Source organism: Bombus vancouverensis, chromosome 8 (genome assembly GCF_051014615.1).
Source record: "Bombus vancouverensis nearcticus chromosome 8, iyBomVanc1_principal, whole genome shotgun sequence".
Taxonomy (NCBI): Eukaryota; Metazoa; Arthropoda; class Insecta; order Hymenoptera; family Apidae; genus Bombus; species Bombus vancouverensis.
In genome coordinates, this window is record NC_134918.1 from 6,533,573 (window position 1) to 6,561,463 (window position 27,891).

A 27,891-nucleotide genomic window follows, 5' to 3' on the forward strand; every position below is an offset into this window, starting at 1 on the left:
TAGCTTGCAGATTCTGTAATACAGTAGACATAGATACGTGGATTTAAAAATTAAGTTGTTAATGGGAAAGAATAAATTAATCTGAGAAAGCAGCTTACATTTTATATGTTACGTATAATATAATATTCTGAACGAACTTTTGGTATATTAAAACTCCATATGGTAATTAAAAATTAATAGCATTAATAAATTCTGTTGCGTTATACGTAATAAGAAATGTGAAAAAACCCTCTCTAGTTTCCCCATCTCTTTGCAACCTGCAATTTGTCAATTCGCTAATATTTATTTTTATCTATTGTTTATTATACTTATACCCTATAATACTATACTATCCTCGCCTATCGGCTTAGGTTGGACTTCCAGTTTTACATTTTTCTCTTATTATCCATTCACCAATATTATCAGCTAGCAAATTATTGTGCAAGACAGTCCATTTGCCTTATCCTGTATAATACATTTTTACAGGTCGGACACTCTCCCATTTCCAACGATCCATGCATTCCACGAAGCGCTGTCGGAACAGCTATCAGAAACATTCTTTAATTATTTGACGTATTCGGAAAGAATCGCTTCTTTGACAAAAAAGAAACGGGGATAAGAACCATTAGCGAAAGTTGTGTTCGCGAGCGAAAAATTTGTCTCACGGTCGCGGTGCTAATTCTCGGTCGTGCACGCGTCTAGAGTTAAGTGGACGAGAGGGGCGCGGCCAGGGAAAAGGTGAAGTGTTGCCACCCAAGTAGAAACTTCCTTCGTTGATTGTTCCGCGGCTCTCTACTGTAGTAGAGGTATACCGTAGCGGAGGTTGCACGACGTTGCTCCCATGGCTCTTCTCTTGACCGTTCCCCGTTTGGCCAGGCCATATGCGAATCGGAATGGCCCGTGAAAGAAAGAGAGGAACGGTCGTTAATTATCCCATTCCTGGTTGCGAGTTCGCCAAGTCTGTTGTTCGTTTCCTGTGACAATGGCCAAAGAACCTTGAACGAACAGCCACTGGGGATGTACAACAAACAGAATCGACGGGATCAGGAATACGTCTAGAAGCTTACGTTTCGTGGAATGCATGTGTGATGATGTTTATTATAGAAGTGAATCAGGCAGACAGTTTCATGTTCGGTGGATCGATGTTGAATTCAATCTTCGATATTGGTTTTTCTGAGAGTTTTCCGAGGGACCCAATATAGATGCTATTATTTCAATAGATATATGCGATAAACACTATGGTTATTATAGAAGTTTCGGTATCGTAGAATTATAAAAGTATTGCCTTTGTATATTAAATATCGATCGACCAGGATACGCTAATCGTTATTATGATTAATATATTTGTTTCTTTGTTCCAGGTGAGCGAAATGCAATTATGGTTTCATTTCTCGTAGCTCCTGCTATCGTAAGTAAGTTACAAGAAATCTATTACCGTAGAAGAGTGCACATATGCGTATTTTTAATTTTCTAAAGTTACAGTTTATTTCAATAGTCCAATATAGAACTTAAAAGTCATAGATAACTACTTAGAGTAATATTTGAAATATATCTGATAAAACGACCTATAAACTCCGAAATTACACAAAAAAAAAAAAAACTAAGCTCTCCAAGGTTCTCCACAAACGTCGTCTACACCTCTCGCGTAAACTACCTTTCATCCTCGATTAATTACGTACCACATAGTCGTCGAGAGACAAAAAAGAAATGATTAGACCCGAGACCTTCCTGTTCGATAAAACGCAGTTAGTAATTGGCCGAACGATCTTCTTCCGTTCTTGAACGCGCGTTTCCTCCTCGTTGAACGACAGCGACCTTTAAACCCCATACGTATCGCCTGGCGGTGGTCTCACGTAAGAGTTCTTCAAGGGATTGGCCAGCAGATTGCCTGCCGGTCTCCAACCACGCCGGAAAGAAAAGTTCGCTGACGTCGTATAAGGTCGTGCAAGGCACCTGCAACAGCTTAATAGTTTATGGCAGACCCGTGGACTCACTCGTCGACGATATTTTCCACGGGGGGTAGCGGTGAAACGACAGTTGGCCGTGGGGTAAGGCGCGATAAAGGGGAGTTTCCAACGTTCGAGTTCGTTAAAAGTACGAAATAAAAAGGAAGTCGTCGCGATAGCAAGAAAACAGGGCAATTATTCGAGGTGAAGTCTAGGACATTTTTATTAAAGTTTCTTATCAGACGTCGCGTGATGTAGGTATAATGCCACGCTCGAAGCGCTTCTCTCTGAGAGTTCCAAAGCCATTTTCTCGCGTTTCCGGCGTGCGCGCGTGGAAGCTACCTTGCGTTCGGATCGTTTCAGATGTTTGTCATGCTTTATAAGGATACTTGGAGATTTAAGAGCGTTTCCAAAGTTTTTTACACCTCTCCGTTGTGTTTTCGGACGAGGCTTGGCCGTTATTGCACTTGAGAAGCTTGAGCGTTCGAGGTAATTTTTATGATGTTGAAGGTTATGGAGCTTCATGTAGCATTCTTATATTCGTTTAAACGTTGCTTGTTAGTTTATTTCTTTAGAGTTATTAAGCTTGTTAAATATTTTTACGCGTATCACTGTAAGAATAAAGTACAATACTTTCGAGAGTCATAAGTGACTCTGTCCGTATCAGACCGCATGTTTTCGAAGACGTCTGGAAAGGCTGCGTCATGCTGAAGTATCCTCTGTACTATATACAAAAGCATAGGATAAGAGGCAAAGAAGGTCGGAGGACGTGCCACGAGACACTTGCATTTTCGTAGCAGACTTATTCTTTTCTGTGACGGCGAGCAGGCCATATCGTATTGTAGTCAGACATTAAATGACCGTCTTGAAATAGCATTACAAAGCGTACTTTTGACTGTATATAAGGAAACGTGGATTTTTACAAACTGTAGATTTTTTTACACTACCGTTCTCATTTTCTTGTTATTTCATATTTTTCTGTTTCGACGCAATTTTTCGTTGAAAAATTTATAAGTGAAATTAATGCGATATATGTTGTATAATGGTATCCCGCTGAAAGTAGCCATCCACATGTTATTTAGAAATAAAGCTAGACAAATTTACCGAATGTCCAGCTGGACAAATTGTAGAGTACAAATTAAATAATAAAAAAAATATCTATATATGTTGTATACTTCTATTATTTATCACAATTCTTTGAATATTGATTAATTAGAGAAAATTGAAGATAGGAATTATATTTCTATGATATTATATTCTATGATTATATTATATTCTATGATTTACTATACTTGAATTTTTGATACACTATTGGATGTCTATGTTCTATATATTAAAGAAATAAAATATGTTTATTATAAATCTTTAATTATTCATATTAAATCAATAATAAGTAAATACTATAAATATAGATATCTGCGTTGAATTTTCATTTTAAAGCAGTACCAGACGTGAAGGCCCATTAGCTCAGTTGGTTAGAGCGTCGTGCTAATAACGCGAAGGTCGCGGGTTCGATCCCCCCATGGGCCAAAATTTTTTATTTTTTTTTTTCATTTTCATTTAATAGAAAAGAAAAATTACTCGTTATAATTTCACTCCCGAACATCGATACTATTTTTATCCTTTTATTTTTCGATTTATTTCGTGTGCAGAGACGAGAAGTTTCCCGGTGGTAACGTTATACGAAAACTTGGCGGTGAATACGTGCTCGTTCACAAGGAGGTGCGAAGTAAGAAAGGAATTTGAGTTTTAGTCGAGTGCAAAGAAACTTCGGGAACGACGTTCGTGTGTCTAATTGAGTAACTTTTCCCCGATCGACATGGCTTGTTTCGAGAGAACTGAAATAGAAGTATTTTCTTGCAATCCTGTAAAGAGGAAGACATCGTTTTCGTAATAGGGAAAAGTTTTTTCGTCTAGCCAGACTTAACGTCCCGCTTATTTACTCGATGAATTTAGGTGTCTGAAGTTCCACTATTACTTGGTCTACCTGAAACTCAATTTGATACAGCTTTAATTAAAAATAAATTTAATTAAAAGTAAGTATAATATGTTGCCTGAACAATATTAATTTTGAGTTTGTAATAATTAGATATTTTAAGGAAAAGGGAAATAGAACGAGAGAACGAAATGGAATTCTGGAATTTTCATTATATTTTTTATCAAATAATTTTATTTGAGTAAAAAATAAGTGTAAAATGAGGAGTAATATCAATTATAAAGTTTTCATATATGAAAAGAAAAGAAAAAAAACCAAAAGAAATTTCCGGTACCGGGAATCGAACCCGAGCCTCCTGGGTGAAAGCCAGGTATCCTAGCCACTAGACCATACCGGATCAGATATGAAGTCTGTTTCATGTTATGGTTTTCTACTGATAGTAAGCATACAAACTTCGCTCTTTTATTAACCTTTCAATATAATTTTACTACTCCAGATTATAAAATCCTATTAAATTTACTGAAGCTACAAATATCTAACTAAAAATACTATCAAAACGGTCGACTCTCTGTGGTCGGCATATTTTTCTGCTGACACTAGCAACTAACTAGTAGGAACATTATTAATAAATATTCATCACTGCCATAGAGAAGTCAATGGAAGACAAACTTGGAATATCGGCGCTGTTGCTATATCCAACTTTGAAGAAAAATTTTAAATGTCATCATAATGGCGACATTCCATCTCACAGGGTTAATTTAAAAAAGAAAAATCGTAGAGAAACAGTTTCATCCACTTTGTTTCCACGGCTATTATACACCTAGAATTTTTGTAACGCGCGTTTTTGTATCTGCCCGTAGCATGCCATAAATCCGGGACAGCGATTTAAACGTGGCTGCCGCTGTCGTCGGATTTAAAAACAGTTTACGTCCCCGTAGCGTCGTATCGGTTGGCGACAGCCCGCTATTGGTCGATTGTTTCTGGCAACAAATAATTGATTTATTTTGTTTTTTTATTCCATTCGTAGTCCTCTGCCCCCCCTTTTTTTGTTTTGTTACCATCGGAAACATCGATGGCGCGGCGTATCGACATCGCGAGGAAAGGTCCATCGTTCGAGCGGAAAGGACGCCGGACGTACGTCGGAACGAGCGATACGCGGTGGAACAATTATCGGATATCCACGGTTGACAAATTACACGGTCAACCGGCTACTAGTTTTAATGAAGCTCTATCGAGCAGCCTGCTCGCGTGTCTATCGGGAAATGAAAAACGAAGTGTTCCACGTGCGAAAGGATACCTGTTCTTTCGATCGATAGCCTATTCTGTTTTTACTATTAACCTTTCAAAATTGATATTAACATTGTACGACGATATTTATTCTCTGATCGTAGTCCGCGATAAAAGAATTGTTGCAGACCCTGCAAATATTTACGTTGTAAATTATACAAATTTAATTTTCGATACATACATACGTTTTGTACATTAATTTCTGCCACGTAGATACGATGATGTTAATATGAAATTTGTTTTGCATATAAAAACAGAAATATCATGAAAAAGCGACGCGTCAAATTAATAGCACACTATTTTAAATAATGAAAATTTGTTGATATTCGTCGAGAGGAATTGATAGTTAATAATTCGTAGAGCCGCCAGAATTTCGTATAATTGAAACGGTTCGCTTTGGAATTGATTTAAAAAGGCTTTCAATTTTCTTTTTTGTTTTTCGTTTCCAATTCTAATAAAATGTATTCTTTCAATTGATTTCTGCTATTGAACTGTCTGTGTTTAACATAAACAGCTTTAGCAAGATTCCTCAACAATTTTCCATTATATTTATATGAGGGGAACGTGCTGGCCATTTCAAAAGTGTAATATTACTCTTAAAATATGTTTCCATTACTTTTGCAGCATGGACCGCCGCGTTATCCCGTTGAAATATAAATTGTTCCCCAGAGATTCGTGTTGCATATGTTTCAATTTGTTCTTAAATAATTCCGGATATTTTTGATATGCAGTTTACGCCTATAAATATATTATGATAAATAATATTGATATTTATCAAATTATGAGAAATATATTTTCGATAAATTTTATATTAGCTCAAGCTTTTTGTGTCCTTTCGCAAATCCTGATAATAACAATACTGCCTATCAGGGCTGTCCAAATTAAATTTTTTTCCTCGATAAACGATACTTTTCTCTATTTCTTTTTCCAATGCGTATGCTCCTCAGCAAACTGCAATCTTGTGTTTTTATGTGCCTTTGTTAGAGGAGGTTTTCTTTCCAGTTTCTTCCACTGCAGATGCTTACACTGTTTCAGGACACGTCGGACATTTCTGATATTCGTTTTTATCCCAGCTGCTTCAGCAATCTGTCTTGCAGCCATCGATGAGTTCGATGCTGCTCTTAGGATAGTACTTTTCGCGAGCACTTAAAACTTTGGATCTTCCACCATGTAATTTCGAAGTAAATTAGCAATAACTCGTGGATTAGCTATCTTTAAAACAGAATAGTTTTCTTTTTGTAATGTTGAGATTATTTGTATTTCCCCGTCTGTTAGCTATTTTCTACAGTGGCTGCTTACGCGTAATATAAATAGTCTTTTGCCTTCTCCATTTTATCCTGATCTTTCATGAAGAAAGATCAACGTTTCAGCTACGTACATTTCGTTCATATTCAATAACTTCACATTCCTCAACCAAAGCGCATCTTCCATAACCTTCTATCTTAAATCACCGTCTCGTTCGTCGCATAGATCATTCGAAAGTGGTTCACGTGAACAGATCAGATCTATTCCTCGGCGAATTTATCGCCTTGGCCGATGTATTTCCCGGGTATTACGTCATTAAAGACGCATATTCGTATTCTCGTAGCGGTGAGCGTCTGGCAGCGTCGTTTCATCGCGTACGCCTGTGAGAAAATGTTTTTCTCATAGCCAGTAGCCGATTTTATGGAAGCTGCTGGTGTGCACGACACTTCGCCCTGTCTTTCGTAGAACGATCATTTTTCCATCGACTCGTACGGGCCGTGTGTTCGCAATAGTTTCACGATATTATTGTGAAAGGAATTCGTGTTATGAATTCAGGGGAAAGCTAATGTATTCTCAACCCCTCTTGTACGATTCAATTATTTAATGTTATTAGTTAATTTAAAAACTACAAGTTATTAGTATTAACCTTACGAGTGTTTACTAAAAATAATGAAATACATATGTATTCAAAGAGATATTCATTTTTTTAATGAACTGCTTTCACATACTGCGAACTTGTGAAAAAGAACTTTATGATCTAACTTTTATCCTGTCAAATCATTAATGTTAATTGGTTAATTATTGTGTAAGAAAGACTTTGTTATTTCGTTTTTTCTTCAATTTTATTATCCTTTCCTATGTTTTCAGACTTCAGTTTTTATGTCTGGAAAGTCGAAGATTACGCTGTGCGCTCATTTAATTTATGTGATCACGTTACTTGTACGCGTTATATCTACACGACGTGCACACACGTTTCTTCGAGTCGTTATTTAACTATTCATCCATATGTCACGGTATTGTGTAATATGCATGTAATGAGTCGTAAAAAATAATTCGTGTTTTCGATCTAGTAAGCTCAAGTATAAATTAACGATGCTAGTAACTAGCATGAATTGTGTTTACATACCCGTGCTCCGTGTGCTGCGATAATGTGTACAGCTTTTTTACTTGCTAATTAAATAAAATCATATCTTTTCTTTTAACAGTATATATACAAGGTGCGATGTTAAGCGATGCAATTGCAAACCCAAAACTTCAGAAATTTTAATGTATCATACCAGTACTCCAAGTCAAATAATCATTTAATCTATTTGAATACCAGAAAAGATTTAGTTGAAGTAGAACAGCTAGCTTACTTTTATATTTAAATATCATGCCAAAATTCGAATAAAGATACATTGTTTTATGATATCTTCTTTGCTTAATCGAAGATAAATTGGACGGAAATTTCCTTAACATTGTGGAAGCTTGCAAATTTCTATCAGAAATGCATATTTCTCAACGCATCCTCGCTCCCTTCGTACGTGCAAGCTTCATGCAGTTTATTCCGAAGACCTCTATCGATCATCATGTCCCATACGTCAATTTTACACGCTCCTGTCTTCCACCTACGCTTTCTCATGCTACCTTCCTCTGTCTCCACGAGGATAGAACCTTACTATGGCAAAAAGCACCCGTCACAATCTTCGGGGAGCACGGGTTTCCAAAGTGGAAAGCTTTTTGTTACGCTAGGCGTACGGGCTGATTATATCGAACAATTAGTCTTCGAAACTGCCATTTATTCAGGAAAAAGATTTTACGTCGTAGTAAATAAAAAGATGGAATTCTGATCATCTGTTTTGCTCAACGCGATCGGTGTACTACATTGGATTTTATTATCTCTATTATAGTTGATATTTTTATATCTGTACCCTTATGCTATATTCTACATTATTTTATATTTTACTTTAGTCAAGTACGAATCGTCCTTGCAAGATCTTCTTGTGAATAAAACGTGGTTGTTATAATGGATAAAAAATTTTTCTTCTAAATGTTCTATTAATCTCAATCTAAAAGAAGCTTGTAAATTCTAATTCAAACAGTAGAATTTCTCAATTTTTTGGAAATTCACTCTTTAAGAATCTACTAGATGTTTCACTAAAGGAAAAATGACTTTCAAACTAACTTCCATTTTCTCGAATAATTCTCCACGATCAACTTCATATCACTTGCACCTCTTCCATGTGGGAACTTCATCAAATTCATCAAACTGTATTATACCTCTCTCCTCATCAAGCACGCACACACACACGCTCTATTACAACTTCATTTAATTGATTCCTCTTCTCTTATTCAACATGAAAATTCCACCTAACTAAACGTTTCGCCATTCACCAACACCTTCACACGTCAAACTGCCTCAAAATAATTCGCTTCAAAATCAGCCTGTACAATATGCATTCACTTCGCTACTTTGCTCGTAATTTGCTCATCGTGAAACTTTCCCCATCGTGTTTCAAAATCGTCTCCTTTATCTTGGTAGCTGGAAGCCCGAGAGCAAACGCATCCCACGCGATTTGTTTTTCCTCGGTCTCGGCTGCATCAAACTTCCTCTTACCGCCGTGAGATTTCCGCCAGCGAAAGCTCGTTCTCGCCTCGCTTTCATAAAATTTAATAAATTCGTACGTTTGACCTCTGATTCGTCGAGCGATCGCTAAACGGCGAAATTTTATTACTTTCATTTCGAGATTTTACTGTAGCGAAGGAACAGCGAGTGTTCGTTCGCTTGGTCTAAACGAATCATTACGATTTCTACGAGAATCTCGGAAAGCCCCTCGCTCGCTCGCTCGCTCGCGATTAAATCTCTCTCCATATTGCACTCATCTCGCAACGAGTAGAGCTAATAAAGCGGCGTATCGCTTTAGATCACGCTCGCGAGTTACGGGATACCGTTATTAGCGGTCTAACGAGACTTAGGCCATATCGACGCTTCCACCTCGAGAATACCAGCACAGTGGTTGATTAAATTACTCGAAGCTCGCAAGCTGTGTTTACGCCAAGTATTGTTTCATTTGGAAAATTCAGAGGATCGAAAGAGGTGATGTTGCCGGTAGTGCTGCAGGCTTTAGATTTACGAAGAGTTTAAGAGTGGATGCTGGATCGTGGGATTTTCATTGACTATGCAGTATTTCGCTCATTCACAGTCGCTTTTAAATCACTTTTAATAGTACAAATATATAGACTCATGAAACAACGTAGAAAATTATTATGTATATGTTATGTATACCGTGTTTGTAAAAAAAACTATTTGACCGCACCTTGGTTTTCCAATGAAGCATTTTTTTTTTGTCAGATTCTACGTTTCATTCTCATATAGCTATATACGTTTCTACATAAATACGTTTTATAGCCTGCGTATATCGCGGGTGTTTTATAAAATTTTATGTATTCGTTTCATTTATCTCAAAGATATTTAAATATCGGTGTCACGTCTTTCTTTGTTTTTATCTCTGTAATAAACATCTTTGTAAAAATAATGACTCGGTCAACATCTGAAACATCACTTAAATACCCATATCCAAAAAATTTAATAACACCCATACGTGAAAGCGATGAAGCTTTCCGCGGGCGTACGAGCCACGACAAAGACGCGAGGCGGTGATCTTCACAGAAGCACAGAAGAAAAATATCACGCAGCTGGGAGTAATTAAAGGAGACGTTCTCTCTTGAACAAGCGAGATGCCTGCACGTTGTCGTCGAGCGAGACGCGAGCTCCGGCGACAAAGTTTATTATTCCGCATCAGTCGAATGCGTGGCGTGTCGCAGGAACGTCGCCGTGGAACGAGGGAAAGAAACTAGTTTCCCGGTCGTGCTTACTTTATCCGGCCAGCTCTTTTCGAGCACCACGAAACGCTCCTCTCGTACGCGAGAGAAACGGAGAGAACGACACTCTCCTCGTAATATTCCGTACTCGTGCGCTCTTATAAAGGCACACACTGTTAAAAAGACCCTCTCTTTGCCGCTGGGGCGAGGAGGGCCTCACATGGTAACGAGACTTTCGAGGGTCTTCCGCATTAAAAGGCGCGTTTCTTCGTGGCAGACGAAGAAAACACAGAATAGAGAGAGATGCAGAGGAGAGAAAAAAAGGAGCACGCAGTTGCACGGCATATTTGCCGTGCATCAAAGACCCGGAATGCCCCGTAATGGAATTGAGAGGAGTCGGGGTTGGGCTTCTTCCTGTTTACCAAGCTGATTTCTTGATTTTTATTGGCCCCACGATTGCAGGCGAGGGAATTTTAAACAGCCTCGGAACCTCGAGAACGACGTCCAGCGTATAAGATTCAAATTGATGAAGAGCTGTCGGCTTTCCTTTTCTTAGCCCTTTCGAATCTTAATTACTGTTTAATTGATTAAACGAAGGACTTAATTACGCAAAGTTTTATTAAATTTGTCTGTTTGACTTCAGTCTTTTCTTTTTTTTTGTCTTTTTTCTTCTTGACAATTTTAGCTTGTTGCTAGAAGAAGAAATTAATCGGTGCAGCCGGAGAAATCTTTTTTAACGTATCTTTTATCATTTTATTAAGAGGGCGTGAAATTGTACGTTTTTATTTTTGTATTACGTCTATATTTATGATAATAACGACATACTTTATTGAATAATCGAACTTCATTTTTCCACGTTCCAATAATAATTATCTTTAATCGTTGGACTTTATAGTTTTTAAAGTTTAAAGAATCACATAACCATGACTAATCGCCAAAGGCCTGAAGGTATCTAAGGTCTTGCGATCGAGTCCAATATTCTGGACTCGATCTAATTCCACTGTAGGCTTGACGAGTACTTCGAACTCATTAATTTCCGTGCTTGTAATAGTGCATTATAAAAAAAGGAATTAGTAATATAGTGTCGTTTGAATCATTGTAATATCTTTTGTAATAATTTCTGTTTGAATCTGAATTTGGCATTTGAAGCCTTTTAATATTTCTATGTAGATACTTGAAATTTCCCGTAGCCATGATATTTTATTACTTTTGATTGTTTGAAGTTTCGAAAAGTTTTGAAAATTCTGAAAAGTCTTGGAAGTACATATAACTTTATCTGGCAACGCAATAATTTTATATTAATAATTATATTCTTTTATCTATACATATTCATTATCTTGAATAGCTCTAGTTTAATCAACAACTTGGTCCTTCAATTTTTTTTTTATTATTTAATTTGTATTTTACAATTTGTCCAGCTGAACAATTGGTAAATTACTTTAAATTGAAAGGAATCAAAACGACAATGTCATTATGCAATATTTAGGGACATTGAGCAATCGTGGTAAATATCCTTCTTACTGTCTTTCCTATAATTCGATTCAATAATTCGTAATTCTGTATGTGAATTTTACATTTTTCACGATGAAATATAAATTTTCTTTTGGTACGCATTTCTACAGTCCTGTCTTTGCTCGTGGCCGACAAATAACGCAGTGAATCACAACATAGAAGCAGAGAATAAATTGCATAATTCTGGTGCAAATGACTGTTCGTCAACGCTCGGATTATTTCCATATTCAACTACGTATGATTGGTCATGTACACTGCTCTACGTGGTAGGAGGGATAGAATAAATCTAGAAAGAGAATTTTGAAAGAGAATTGTCGCGTTCTTTCCATCAGTCATATCTCTTCTACACACGGTACATGTGCAACAGTTTTAATTTATATTCTCCGGCATTTAAAAAATTTAGTAAAGAATCTAGTGAAAGTGAAAACGTGAATTTTATATGCTGCATGATCAAATAAAAATACCGAAACCATTCTTTAAAACATTAAAAACACAAAAGCTGTTTGTTAAAATATTGCAAAAAACAAAAACACTTATCCATTTTCGTTCAAAATTCGGATTACTTAAGATGTCGGCTATTCTGATTGACAATCAAAACTGAATTTCAAAGTGTATGTCAACATCGCCTAATTCCAATAAATGAGAGCACATCGATCAATAAAGATGGAAACAATCAGAAAATCGGACGAATCTCAATGGATATTTAGCACTAGGCAGCTCTTAGCGACGCTAAGCCCGCTACTAGCAGCGTTCCTGATCGGTTTAACAAATGGTTTTCACACCATTCTTTTGACACAGCTTATTCCTACATCCACAACAGACACGAACAACCACGAGATTTGGATAACCAGCAACGATGATTGGTATCAATCGCCGTTTTTTGGCGCCATGTTTGCTATCATAGGCTGTTACTTGTCAATAATCGCCATGGAAAAGCTAGGCAGGAAGAAATCCATGATGGTAATTTTTCAAATATCTTTAATCGGATGGATCGTCATTGGGTTTGCAAGGAATATTCTGTACATCAAGATTGGAACAGCAATTTGCAGCTTAGGTGTTGGTCTCTTTAGTCCCCTAATACCGGTTTACATCGGTGAAATAACAGATCCTTCGTTAAGAAGCTTGTTCTTAAGTATGATAAACACGATGATGACATCTGGTGTTCTAATGGCCGTGACTTTTGGCTCTTTTCTTCACTGGAGAATCGTCAACTACATCTGTGAGGCACATTTATTGATATGTTGGTCGGCCTGTGTTATATCTCAAGAAAGTCCAATCTGGTTGATGAACAGAGATCGAAAGAAAGAGGCGCTGTATCATTGGGTCTATCTTCGAGGATGGAAATCAGAAGGAGAATATCGTGCCATGGAAACAGCTGTAAGAAGAAATGTCGAGCAAAGTAAATTCGTCGGATCTACGATCATTTCCAGATTGAAGTACGATCTGTGTTCAAAAGACTTCCTATGGCCTCTGTCCGTGTCGTGTATGTTGTTCTTCGTGTATTACTTCTCCGGATACAAATTAGTGAAATACCATATGCTTGATATTATCTCAACGACTGTTCAGTCTCGCAGCCTCGTTGCTGAAATAATTATAACGTCGATGATCTTTGTTACGGATATCGTTGCTTGTTTTTTTGTATGGAAGTGCAACAGGAGAACGTTGGCCATAATTTCTGCAATGGGCACAATCTCTTCTCTATTTGTATTGATTCTTTACGTGTACCTTAATCTTGAAGTATCGTGGCTGATTATTACTTGTTGCTTGTGCTACTATGTATTTTTTGGAATCGGTCTGATACATTTGCCATGGATATACTGCGGAGAATTGTTCCCCAGTAAATTAAGGAGCTCCGGCAGCAGTATCGTGTTTGGATTTTCGTATATTTGCACCGTAGTGGACACGATACTAGCGCCAGAATCGATCATACCGCTGGAAATGCAGGAGCTTTGTATAATTTATTTTACCTTGATGGTGGTCGGGAGTAGCTTCTTGATCTGGAAACTACCGGAAACAAAGGATAAGACTTTGTTGGAGATTGAAAGGATGTTTGACAACGAATCGGGCGACGACAATGTGAATGTGAATGTTATGATGATCTGAACAAACAAACATCCTTTGTTCTTGTGATCGTGTATGTTTGCGTTTTGTATTTATATTTTGCGAAATTGAATCGCTTGGTAAACTATAATGATCGTTGTAAGGCAAGAGTTAGCCTCTTCGAGCGAAATGCAAAATGAAACATTCGATAATTGCACAAAAATCGGCACGCGAGTTTTGCAATGATGCCGATGTAGCTTTAACTGAGAAATCAAAATTTGTTATTTTTCATTTATAATCAATGAAACCTTTGCCAATATGTTTCTTACATTTTTCCGAGTAAAATCACACGAAACGCGATATAATCCGCAGCATATTTGCTTACGCAATAAACGATAATAAAATACTTATCAATAAGTAAATATAATTCAAATTATATCGCGTTTGATCTCATTTTAATCAGAAAGACCTCAAAAATACGTCAGTAAAAGTTTAATTTAGAAAAAGTCAGAAGTAAAAAAGTTTCACTTTCGAATTGGTTCCTAAATACATTGTCTCAGCGATATCTGACGTTGGATCATGTTACATTACTCGGCGGTCTCTGCGGACCATCGAGCTTCGTGGTGCATCAGAAGAACCTCTCCTATGTGGTGCTTTTTTTTTATTATAGACTGTTTTCTATATTGATTTTTATATGGTCGAGCGATAAGATTTTGCGAGAGTTATTCAGGTTGACAAATAAACTCTGAATGTTTATACAATTACGGTAAGCGTAAAGATATGAGAATGTGTAAAGATAAGCATAAATGCTTAATAATCGAGTGAAGTGTGACAGAACATAAATATGGCATGTGTTTATTATATACACGTTGATATTTTCCTTATAATCGACGCTATCTGACGCATTTGATCACTTGAGTATACATATTTACACGTATATGTGTATTCGAATGATTGCATCAGCGGTAATACTAAAACAGTGTCGGGTAAACATTATTTTTTGCTGTCAATATCTTGAATAAGATGTTAATTATGAAAGAATATTAATTAGAATAATTGAATTTGTTGAACTTGTTGAATTTGTGTAATAGGTACGACTGAAGTAACGTCATTGATAAAATTACATCACATCATAACTATATACATCGCTAGACTCTAATGCTAAGTCTTTTAGTATTTAATTCCTAATTGATGTAGAATCATCAAGAATTATAATACAAATCGCAAGGATAAAATATTTAAGAGGAAAAATAATCCTCTACCCATACACTTTGAAAAATGAAACGTTAATAGTTGCGATTCTATTCTCAATTAACTGAATTACATTTTGGGAAGTTTTTTGAGAAAGAAATTAAACTCAACTTTAATATTGTTATAAAATTTTGTGTAATCGATTTTTCTTACAAATTAACTCTACTGCAGTCGACTAATTTTTCTATAATAAAATCACTGTTGTTCAGAAAATTATGCACATTAACGTGATGTTGCTTTCTTTATTCGTAATGTAATGAATTTTTTTAACGACAAAGGAATATGACAAAAAATATAACAACGTCAACCTTGATTTCTTTTATTTAGAAGATTTTATCGAGAAGATATCCTTTATTTAGTATTCTTTTTCGCTACAAAAATTGTTAATAATTTCTCTAAATGTAGTTAAGAACTCGTAATATATTTAGAGGCCGTCCGAGAGTAATAAAGGTCAGATTAAAAATTTCGTCGATTTTCTCATTTGTAGTTTTATTAGAACGCAACGTTCTATTCTTTACTCTGTTTCCCTTGGTTTTCAGCAACCTCAAATACACGCGCTATTAGAGGCACGCGAACTGGTCATTATCATCGAAACTTTATTTGCTTCTCGACAAGGAATCCTCACTAGATTTTTATCTTTTTTTCTTAATGAAGCTTCTCTTTGTTCCGTCCTTGTTCTTGACAAAGCTTCTTTAAAAATAGATTGCTTCTTTTTATACAGAATATTTATAATCGTGTTATTTCACTTAATGTTTTTTGCATGAAAGGATTATCTCATTTTATTATGTAAAAGAAGTTTCAACGAGGTCAAGATTTTAATAATTAGATAAAATGTAAGAATGACGAACAGCAAAATAAATATCAATATTATGAATCAATGTAATAATTAATAATTAAAGTAAGATAATTTGTACGCGAAATGGATCGCAAAATGTCTAAGCCTAACTTTCTTACCATTCGTGACTTACAAATAATTTGAAAGAATTTTATTATCCTTATTAATATTTAATAATCCTATTATATTACACAATCATTTGTTAGATCCAATAAAATTGGAAATTTTCTTTAATGAAAATAAAAATTTGAAGCAAAAGGAGAAATTTTACTTGATTCGTCGATAAGTTTGCCTAGTTTGCCTACGAAGGATTAATTATTTATATATTTTGTAATTAATGCTGGACTCACATTTAACAAGAAAATTACGAATTTAATTAGTAATAGAGGATATCAAAAATTGTTCGCTGAAAATTTTAATTGTATCCTATTACGGTGGCAAAAAATTTATCGCTATCAGTTATGTAATTTATAACGATAAAGACAATTAGAGTTTAATTTCCTCACACGGAACGTGTCCGAAATGAGCATAATCTTCATGAATGCATAATATCTCGATATACACCATTCCTCGATATACTCATTCCTATAATGAGATTCTTTTTGTTTCTGTCTGTTCTGTCTTTGTATTACGGTGAAAAAAATATTCTTTAAAATTCGTAGACTCCTGATTTTCAGATGAAACATAGATATTGTAATAGCCTGTTTGTATGGGAGAAAAATGCATTGTTTTTTAACGTTCGTAAAAATATTTTACGTAAAGGGTGCGTTGTTGAATGTGTACTGTATATCTGTTTTATGTATAATATTACTTTTTACACACAAAAAAAAAATAAATAAATAAATAAATCTTAAAGGAAGGTAGCACACCATCAAAGACCAAGCTTTATTTATTATTTGTTTCATTGTATCTTAACACTGTAAGGAGTTTTTTACCCACTGCTTTTTAAACTTCCAACGTTGCATTATTCACGAAGTCTGCAAAAAAAAGTACGATTAAAGTAGAAATACATTTAACCTCAGATCGTATATGTTATGTAATTATGTTATATAATTTAAACGTTATGTACTTAATGTGTAATCTAGGAACAAGCTTTTGCACTCCCAGAGGTTTCGACTTTTCATATCAACTATCTAACTAATCAGTTGCTAATCTGTATTATCAGTGGAAGAGAAATTGTTGATTCTTAACTCTATCAGTTTAATTAGTGTTCTGGTTACAAGAAAAAAAAGAAAAGAAAAAAATGAAGAAGTAGAAGTTAAGCGAACAAGAATTCAATATTTACCTGTTGAACGCATTTATTCCTTAAAAATGCATCATTTCTAGAATTATGCGGTTTTCCATTAAAGATAAATAATCTTTCCATAATAATGTTTATTCTAACACTTTTTTGTTTTCTCAGTTGTGCAGCAGCATAAAAACTCAACTGCTGCGTCAACGCCATCATCTACAGTTAGATAATTAAAATGCAATGTATGCGTCAGCACCAGTGAATATTTTAAGTGAAAAATAAATTTTGTATTACCAATCATCGTATTACTTGCACAAGTTTATTTCTTAACAGGTTTGTGAGGGGAATAATAAAAACATTTTCGGATTTCAAAATGGCTAAACCAGGATCTATTTGTACCAAAAATTGTAAAACTCTATCGTTGATTTCAATCGACGATAATTATTACACGATAATTATAATTGTTGGTGCGACTGAAGTTTTAAATATCTTTTCTCAGAATTTGATATAATTATTAAGAACGCTGAATATATTTCTAGAATAGGAAAAAATCAATTTGATGCTCAAGAGCTTATTGTTACGTGAACAAGGCCAACTATATAGTACGGTCGAAAGTGATATTCTGTAACCATGAAGTATTTCCGTCAAAAATAATTTTCGACTGATCATCCTTCTTTCCCTTGTTTCGATGATAATAAAGAGGGATTTAGGAGCTCGCTGAGGGATCCATCCCTGCGTGGTGCTGGCAGCCACGATTTAGAGGCAAATTTGTCGGCGAAATGAAAATGTAACCTCATAACTCTGCCTCCTGTGTGCATCGCGTTATGCATAATCCAACCGCATCCACCGGTTTTTATATACTTCATAAACATTCCCCCGGATTTTCCTGTCGTCTCTCGATGTCATCATCCCACCGCCTCTTTTAAACAGGGAACGACGACGTCTTGCTGGATGCTATCTGTCCATGGTAAAATCGCGTCTGTTTGCATTACGCGTATGTTGGAAATGTCCAATTTTAAGTAGAAGTAACATTCAATGTAAACGTTCATATTGTTGTGTTACTGTGTAGTATAATTTCGATATTCTTTATACTTTTTGATATAATTTTTCTGATTGTCTACGATCCGTTGCCACAATTTTCTTCATTATTGCTCTATATCTTTTCTGTGAATATTATCTGTATGTTGTAAGAATTTTATTTATCGTTGGCGATGATTTATTGTATACGATGATATTGGATGCCACGTTATGCCTTAAACAAGTAGTAACAATCAAACTATAATGCTTTTGTAATATTAAATTTGCCAGATTGCCCATTCTCTCATTTATCTTTGAGAAAGAAAAGAGACGAAAAACGAAATCTCTGAAGAAAAATTCCAATTGGATAATTTACATGCAGAACGTACATAGCAATTTCGAAATGTGCGTTAGATCGCGGGATAAATCGCGTAGCTACCGTTTGCCGTATATTCCGTATGCGTTTAACATGTTTAAATTTTCAAAGTAGCAACGGAATATTCAAACGCACGTTCCGAAAGAAATTTTAATCTCCGCTGGACACCGAGGCTCGCCCCGAACGTAGTCTGCCCAATTTTATCACGTTACATTCGGCCGTTGTACGCGGAGAGCGACGCGAGCAACGCAAACATTTTCCAAAATTCATTTCATCGCGTGGAATTATCGTCGCGAAACCGGACTCCGCACCGCGAGAACAGCAAGTAAATTTGCTCGTTGTAAAATCGAGCCACCAGCTCCTCTCTTTCTCTAACCCTTTTCGTCACGGTAAATGTTTCATAAAGCGCGGAATTTGAAATCGACTAGTTTTATACGTGGTATGAAACAAATCATTGGCAAAGGAAAAGATGGAAAGAAGAATACAGAAATAAAATGTTGAATGAAAGTATCGATATATATGTATTTACATTAATCTATAATAAATGACAGTTTCTTGCTTAAATGAAACATTTCAATGTTCAATAACTTTCATCGAGTTTTTCTATCATATGCGAGATATGGAAGATATAGAATTTCTTTTTTTTTCTATACTATAAACATTTTCTTTCGCTTCGTTTTTAATTTCTATCTTTAGGTGTACATCCTACGAAGCGCCGCTCTTTTTTCTCATATTCTTCCTCTTTTCTCTTTTGGTTCCTTCTTCTTCATTGTCGTAAGTTAATCTTTGGCACGCGTAAAAGATATTTTAACTAAACATTCCTTAAGCTAGGTAATTTTCGATTCGAGTATCTTCATATCTTTCTATAGAGAGTAAAACAAGAATCCTATCTTATCTTTATCTTATCTCGAAGGAATCTTACGTTGAATATATACGTTGAACGTATACGAAGCGTAATTCCGCTTAAGGAAACGTGATCTTAAAATCTTCAAAACGCCATTGCTTCTGAAGCGAACACGTTCACACGTCGTCCGGAAGTATTTGAATTCCGTCTAATGAATTTTTTCGAAGCTTCGCTACTCGGTTGAGTTACATGGGTCGCCTTATATTTCAATATTCTGATCGTTACCATACACACTCCAGAACATGTATTATTCATCGAAAAGAAAAAAAGGAGAGGATTATGCGCGTTCGGCGTGGCTGCGTTGTCCATTAGGAAATTTATACGAACCAGAGGGTGGAAACGTTGATTAAATCTGGCTTTCCCCGGCCCGGGGAAGACCAAAGTCTCTCTGACGGAATTGAAGAAACGATCCTTCGTTTCATTGCGGACGATCGCGACGAAATCAAGAGGAGAGAAAAAAAAAAAAAAGAAAAGAAGAGATAGGGACTCGAAGTAAAAAAAAGAAGGGGATTTTATCTGGATTCACACAGGTCTTGCCAATGGAAAAAGATGTAATAGAATGGTAACAGTTCACACCCGAAAGGAAGGAATAAAGCCAAGGACCAGACTTACCTTCGAAACACAGGCAACGTTATCCCGCATCGAGATAAGACCTTCCTCCGCTGGATTGAATTAAATCTTCCTTCGTGCCAGCTCCTTAATTTAATCTCCCCCTCCCCCATGGTTTTATATAATTGACGCTATTCGTGGCCGGTGAAATTTTTAGATTGCTTCATCGAGCTCTTTCGCACGGTTAGTCCCTTCTTGCCTGTCTCGCTTTTTGTATCTCTGCCTTCGGCTATGCTCGAATATTGACACAATTAGATCTATACTCCGTATCTGAGCGGGGATTTTTTTACTCGTTTTACCACGGATTGCGTTTGTTCGTGGTTTCGCCGTTTGAGCACCTCGTTCTGCTACGGTTACGGGTGTGAACGAATTTTTCGAAGCGTACGTTTTCGGAAAAAGGGAACAAAGCGAGAGGCGAAAGTTTTGTACGATTGGAACGTGCAAACGAAAAGGACAATGTTTTCCACGTTGTTGGATATATTTAAGTATATGTAACTGTATGTGCGTTATGGGAAACTTGTTCAAAACACGTACGTTTGAAGTTGTAGGTCTACAGCATTGAAATTATAATTGGTATTTATCAAATGCTCTCGTGGTGAACGTAAAATAGGAAAAATTGAATTTTTAGTAATTATACGGATGCGCGATTTTTTCCCAATTTTGTCTACTTGACTGTAGTCTTTCTTCGCAGAACGAGGGAACAATCTTTTAATTAAATAGGTAAAGTTACACAAACATATACAAACACAACACGAGTATCATACCTTTGTTCATTTTTCCGAGATAAGTCGAAATTTAAAGATTTGACATTCTTTTACTAACACAAGATGAACATTAATTTTCGATCGATTCGGTGATAAAATAAATCTTAAAAGGAAAAGACTGGTGTTAAATAGTAGAAGTTGAAAAAACTTCTCACTAAACGGCGTAATTAGGAAATTTGCTAGAAAATTGCTACATCATCAACTGGTAGCAGACTACTTAACCGGAAAGTGAACTGAATGGTGGGAACTTCGAACGCCTCGAAGTGTTTTAAATTGTATAGGACGGTAGCAGCGTGGGGTTAGGCTAGTCTCACGGAAAAACGTAGTTTAAGTTTACGAAAACCAGCGGAACGTTATTTCGAAACTCGATGCGAGTGTCGGGACGATGGCCCGGAGGAGCGCAGAAATTGCAAATTATTGCGGCTTCTAACGCCTCCAGGGTGCTGCTACGCGGAGAAAAATCGAAGAGAAGTGGGGTAAGGGGGGGGGGGGAGAAGGCTACGGTGGCTGGTATGAGGGGAAGACACAAAGCCCAGGAAATCCGACTGATTTTATCACCTTTCCGGGAGCTTAAACGGAGTTGATGCAGGAAACGACATTTTCGTTAGCGCGCAAAATAGAATTGATCTCGTCACCGAACAGAAACCTAGAAACCCGGCTACATTTCTCTGTTACGTGTTTGCCATTCTTTTATTCTCTTCATAAGTTTGCCGCGTAGAAAACTACGTCTCGCGAAACGAAATTTTCTTCTTTTCAACTACCGATAAATGGAACAAGACGTTTAACCGTACGAGATATTTAGAAGTTAGCAGATTTTATTTATGGAAAAATCAATATTTACCGGAAAAACGAGTAATCAATCGTAACAAATGCTATTATAAGCAAGAAATATGAACTGTTTATTTTCGTTGAATTTCTGACTTTGATGTCACTCGAACGACCAAACTAAATTCAATTGAATGTAGCAATGAAACTTTAATCGTGAGTATTTCAAAGAGTGTCGTATCTGGCTTTATAATGGAGCGTTTTTTAAAACCGTGATTAGTGTCCTTTTTATTTATATTTTATATTGAGTTTAATTATGTAATTGACTTGTACTAGTGATTATTAATCAGCATTTGTTAATCTCATTATCAATAGCGTTAATAATTGTTTCGATAAATATTTAATTTGATACATAACATAATGTAATTTTCAGAAATAATTTTACCGTATCTTTGAATCGTTATTACGTACAGATACGATATACCGACCTATTAATCGTTCCCTAGATATAATCCGGGTCAATTATCACCTTTTGTACGAGACCAGCAGGTGTTCTAATACTCACATACGAACGATGTACGTGTATACGTGCCGACATTATGGTTTAACGAAGCACCGTAGCGTGCGTAAAATTAGACGGAACAATTCCAGCGAGCCGACCGGTCGTCACGCGCTTAACGAAACTTTAAATCCCCGGCGCGAAAAGGAAACCTAGAAAATGCGAGCTTTATTGGCTGAAATCACGCGAGCAGAAGAACAACGACCAAAACGTGAACTGGGCCCTTCGAAGATCGATCGTAAAATCACTGCGGTGAATTTCGCAGAACTGGAAACGACGTTCGCCGACCGATTGCCGGAAATATCGTAAAAGCCATTCCTCGCAAAAAGGAATATCAGCCAGAAACCTGCCGACCGTCATTTCGCCTTTCATTTTCACCGTGAAATACGAACAAACGTGTACACACCTTTTCATAAATATTACGTCACTTGCAAATTATTTATTACATATAGAATTATTTACGTCAAAATAGTTTTTTTATATTCTTGAACAATCTTAAGTTAAGAATATTAAAGTTATCGATGGCTCTACATTCGAGTAAATTAGTTGAAGTGTTCGTAGAATTGCGTAAATATTAAGAAACGAATAAGTCTTGACATTATTCACCTTAAGCGGATGTAACTCAATTTTATTAAAAATCAACTTCGACTAGGACGTCTACTAAATGTTTGCGTAAATTTCTTAATCAATCGCAAATATCAAATGTAAAACTATACACTATACCGAACATTCTTACTATTCTAAAACTTCCATACTCTCTATCTTTAATTTTCCACATTTTTCCATTCTTTCAAATCGCATCTAATATCTCCCTCCCCCCTCCCCATCCCCCGCCATAAAACGAATCACGGGAAAACCTTTTAAACTCAACCCTTAAAACCATCCGTATTTCTTAAATGCCAACCTCCTAAAACCTACAACCGACTCATCCAACCACGAACCTACAACTTCATCAACAACTGTCCACGAAATCCACCTCTAAACAGTACCATTTTGAACGCTTGGTGCACGAGGTCGAAAACGTTTCCGTGAAAAGGTAGTAAAATGTACGTGGCGTTATCACGTTCGATAAATCAAAGGGTTCGCGAATCGGTTGGAAAGCACGGAAATTTATCACCGATATATCCGAGACTTGCGAGAGAAATGCGTAAACCGGTTGATCGGCGAGGCTTTTCGTCTCCAACCCTCGCCAACCCTCTGCCGGAATCCCAAGTATAAACCTTGCAACGTGTTACGTACGTTTGCACGCCTTAAGACGTTTTCTCGCGATGTTTTACGAGCGGTCGTGTGTCATTGCTACTGTCGCCCGAGCCTTTTCCACATCGTGCCGATCCCAACGTGCACGCCCAACTATGTCTGGGCTTTGCGACCGTCTCTCTCTCTCTCTCTCTCTCTCTCTCTCTCTCTATCTTTGTGTCTACGGCTCGATTCACGGCTTACCGAAAGGGTTATGGATCAGTACTATGGATCAGTGCTATGGATCAGATACTTATACGTGGCTCCGTCGTGATATCGATCGCTTTAATCCGGCGCTTTGCTCAGAAATTTACACGCCAACTTTTCTGGTCTCATCCGGTAAGGGGATGACGAGATATGTCGCTACATAGGTAGGGCGATATCACTTGGTTCTCGGTATTTCTCGAAATTAAAGGTTGAAGTTGGAATGTTTGATGTTGGTTCTCTTATGGTTTTTTTTATTTGTTTTTGGAGAGTGTGGAGCTTGTTTCGGAGATGGAAGAAGAAGATTAATTGGTAAAATATGACAAATTAAGGATTTTTTCTGGGAAAAGACCCATAGGACAAGAATCGAATAGATTACGTTGGAAGTTCTAGTCACAGCTTTTTCTTATATTAGTTGTATTTGAATTGATAATTGTAATGGTTCTTAAAGAGTAGAATGTGGATTTTACTTTAATTGTATGTGAAGTAGAGGGAGAGAGGAGATTAATTAGTTGAATATGGTAAATTAATAAGTGAGAACCTTTTCTAAAAAATTAGAGAAAATGATGGAGTATATTGTAGTATCGAAGAAGTTCTTCGCTTTCCAATTTTGTAATATCAGCTACGTTTGAATTGATAATTTTTATGACTCTTAATGTGGAGAGTGTGGTTTTTATTGTGTGTATTATGCTCTAGAGCTTCTTGATACGTTCAAATTTGGTGGGAAAAATGAAACGGCAGAAACGATGGAAGTTTCGACGAGTTCAAAGGGAGGGCTTTCTCCTGGCTCGTTTCTCAATTAGACAAAATAAAATGGCAGAGACTGAAAGCGTTTTCCTGTCACGTGTACTCGACTGCGAAATTCGCCAAGTGAGCAGTCTCAGTTTGCTGTTCAGCTTGTTTGTTTTTATCTTGACGAACCTGATTGCGAAGAAACTACCACGGATATGGCGTTTCTTCGTTCTGTTTCATCCCTCGTTTTTTCGACACCGTAATTTTTGCCACGTTCGATAGAGTTTCATTAATATTTCGTCGCCGGAATTTTTCTCGCTGTCAAAATTAATTCGTTTTATAGTCGAGTAATACACAATGCAGAACCATTATTTTTCAATATGTAATTTTATTACGTGATTGCGCAATTAAATTCAACACGTCGTCAAATAAGCACGATCATTTAATATTTTAATCAATTTTAATAAATTCTGTAATTACGGTGGAACACTATCCGGTAGAGAATAATTGCAAGTTAATGTCTCTCGATAAAAAGCTAAATATGTAGAGAACATGACTCGTTTAAAGCATCGATCAGCGAAACAAAATTACTTTAACGCGCTCTGCGTTCATTGGAAATAAACATTATACTCGACCTAAGCTTCTTGTTGGTTAAAGCGAAGCGTTTTATTGGCCGGTATCAATGAAAGTTTTTTAAAAGTTTCTCCGTGGAAAAGAGAAACTTTCCGGCCCTGCTGTAACGTCGACGGTTCGTTGCGCGAATCTTTTAACGGGAAATTGATTACAGGCAAAGCATTTTTAATTCAACAGGATGAAAAGATGCGCAGAACTTCTCCACAGGGAAACGAGACTTTGCTGAGAAATATTTTAGCATCGGGAGCGAAAAGGTTTTCAGTTTACAAACTGATGTATTTGATATTTTCGCAATTCATATTTAATACTAAAGTTTTTATTTATACATTGACATTTCGAAACACCAACGAATAACAAAAAATACAGATATTTCAATTTGCTAAAATCTTTAAAAGAACGTTGCTCCAAGCAAATAAAAATTACTTCCTTAAGCACGCGTAGCAATAACTCTCGAAACTTAGTAGCTAATTCGGAGACAAGGTATAACAATAGCCGCTTCAAGGATCGAGAGAGCAGAGCGTTGTTGACGTTTTGCTTAAAAACTGGCATGGCACGCGCAGATAGCGTGGCTACGTGTAAGGACACAGTTTTATCAACGATAAAAATGTATTACAGAATCTTATATGCAGGACCAAACTCTTGTCGAGAGAGATAAAGCCGAGCACGATGCCTCGTGGTACGTGCCTGATCTGTATGCCAAGAAGAATAACAACCGTCTCTTCTCCTTTTCTTTGTACCAGCCCCTTCTTCCCACCATTTTCTACCGCGTTTCGTGGTAGCTTCCAATTTGGATAAAGCAGCGGTAATTTTCACGTGGAACGGTCTAAGCGTTTCCTTTCGTTGCTTCGTCGTCGAATCTTCTTCAGGCTATGCTGAAGTCTTCGGATTAATCGAGTTACTCCGATTTAAGTGACTCGAGAGAACAAGTCTTTTTAAACGCATTGATTAGTGGACTATGAACGTTTACACAAATTTGTATTTTCGTAAATTTCATTGCGGATATTTATTTCATCCACTAAATATCGTATCAAATATTATACTGCGCATATTTTGCTTAATTGTTTATTTTAATTGCTTTATTTTAAGCTAATTTGCTTAAGTATTGCATGCAGCAGTGAGAGAATATTTTGAGTCAAGTAAATGACATACGGTAAATTGACTAATTTGAAAGGCCCCGTACGGTAGATAAACAAATTCTTATACAGTGTTAGGGTAATTTTTAAAGATTAAAAATATGAACCAAGGTTTTGTTTAATAATAATTGTTACGATAAAACGATAGCTTCTTTCGGAAGATCACGAGTTAAATTATCGCGAATTTTGACCCGAAAGGGTGGCACAGGGTTGTGGTTGGATGACGGGAGTAAGAAATGTAAATTTAACCAAACCGATGATCGAAGTTCACGCGAAGTTGCGCTTCGAAACGCGGTGAAATTGTAAATTGACGTGGCGAAGTTTGGAATGGTTCATTTGGGAAAGGGGAATACGAGGTGAAGGGATGAGAGAAGGCAATGAAGCGGTGTCGGATCGATTGATTGGGCCGAAGCTCTTGTGTCTTGGCATGCAAATGCGATCCTTCAGCGTTTTGTCCGATATTAATTCCTTCATTTTGAAATTATTTAACAGCTACAAACATTTGTCATCGAGTTTTCCTCGCCATTATAGGGCAAATTTATAGAAATATTCTGACATTTAGAAACGTTTACAAATTGAACGAATCTCGTCTGTAATTCTTATAATCAACCTCTAATGAGAATGTATTTTATAATTCCAAGTACGTAGTCGTTTAACTACAATGGGAACGAGTCGAAATGTCGAAATTAAAATAGCAATTAACTCGTCTCTCACAAGCGAAATTCTTGCAGAAAAAAGATTTGATTATTCCACTTTTGCATTATAAAGCTCCATGAACATTTTCATAATACCAATAGAAATAAACCTTACTTTCATGAACCTTACAACATAACATAAATACAGTACGATACAAATATATTTTTTATCGAAAAGAAAAAAAAATCGTATTAAATACCAGAAACGATGCACAAGCTCCATATTTGTCTCACCTAGAAAATCTCTTTTTATTCCTATCTTTATAAGACTACAATAACAATACGATTTAATCTTCGCAAATGGAAAGCAAATGGAAATAGAAGAAAAATATTTTTCTACCGAGGAATTACTGCCCAGAATTGTTTTAAATTTTAATAAATTTCCTTATATGGACTACTTTCCCCCTCCGTGCAACAAAAAACAAGAACGTATAACAACTGTCCTATCAAAACCGTATTTCATGCTTGCCATTCTCATTTCGACCACGATCAATCATCGAAAATCATTGGCCACGGTGTGAAACAGGTGTATTCGTAAATGGGAAATGCGCGCTGAAGGTAGAAAAGATACCTCGATCCCTCGAAGATATCCCCAGGTGCAATTCGAAGGTCGATTACCCAAGGATTACTGCAATTGCCAGGGAACCGCACTCCTATACTTCCGGGGGGCATTGATATTCAACTAGGAGCACGCCACGGTAATTTCCCGTGGTCTGAGAGTATCATATCCCCTCCAGTGATGTTTCGCCAGCCCTTCTTAAACGCGGTTCGGTTCGACCAGCCGCCAAACTTACGACTCAGCAGTCGATTACTTTGAAGCAACGTGTTGCCATGCGGCTCCCCCAAGTTCTTCCTGCTACGGCTTCGAACCAGCGAGAAGAACTACGTGAACGTGTGTACAAAATCGTTGAGTAATTGAAGGGGCCAAAGATAGTTCATCGAAGCGATCATTTGCAATTTCGGACACTTTCTTATCATCTTTCGTGTCTTTTTATCTTTTTGAATATTTTGTAGAACTGAATCCTTGGCCGGATTAACGTTACACGCTATGCATTTACATATATTATACTTATTTTATTATTCAAATATGTTATAGTTATTTAGAATCGAAGCACCATGACGAAAATGAATAAGTACATGTGTATATGTATTCGTATGTAATCGCGCGTTTGATCGAATAAACGTAAACGTTAACATTAGC

At 36.5% G+C, this 27,891-nt stretch overlaps 1 protein-coding gene and 2 non-coding genes across 3 annotated transcripts; 2 read left to right on the forward strand and 1 right to left on the reverse strand.

Moving 5' to 3' along the window:
- Window positions 1-3,381: 3,381 nt before the first annotated feature.
- TRNAI-AAU (transfer RNA isoleucine (anticodon AAU)) lies at window positions 3,382-3,455 on the forward strand. The gene has a single exon. It is a non-coding gene; the product is annotated as a tRNA-Ile (tRNA).
- A 731-nt stretch (window positions 3,456-4,186) lies between these two features.
- On the reverse strand, window positions 4,187-4,258 carry TRNAE-UUC (transfer RNA glutamic acid (anticodon UUC)). The gene has a single exon. It is a non-coding gene; the product is annotated as a tRNA-Glu (tRNA).
- A 7,741-nt stretch (window positions 4,259-11,999) lies between these two features.
- Window positions 12,000-15,463, forward strand: LOC117164863 (facilitated trehalose transporter Tret1). The gene has a single exon (XM_033348274.2). It carries the CDS (start codon window positions 12,346-12,348, stop codon window positions 13,807-13,809), a length of 1,464 nt encoding a protein of 487 aa, XP_033204165.2. The 5' UTR covers window positions 12,000-12,345; the 3' UTR covers window positions 13,810-15,463.
- Window positions 15,464-27,891: the final 12,428 nt, after the last annotated feature.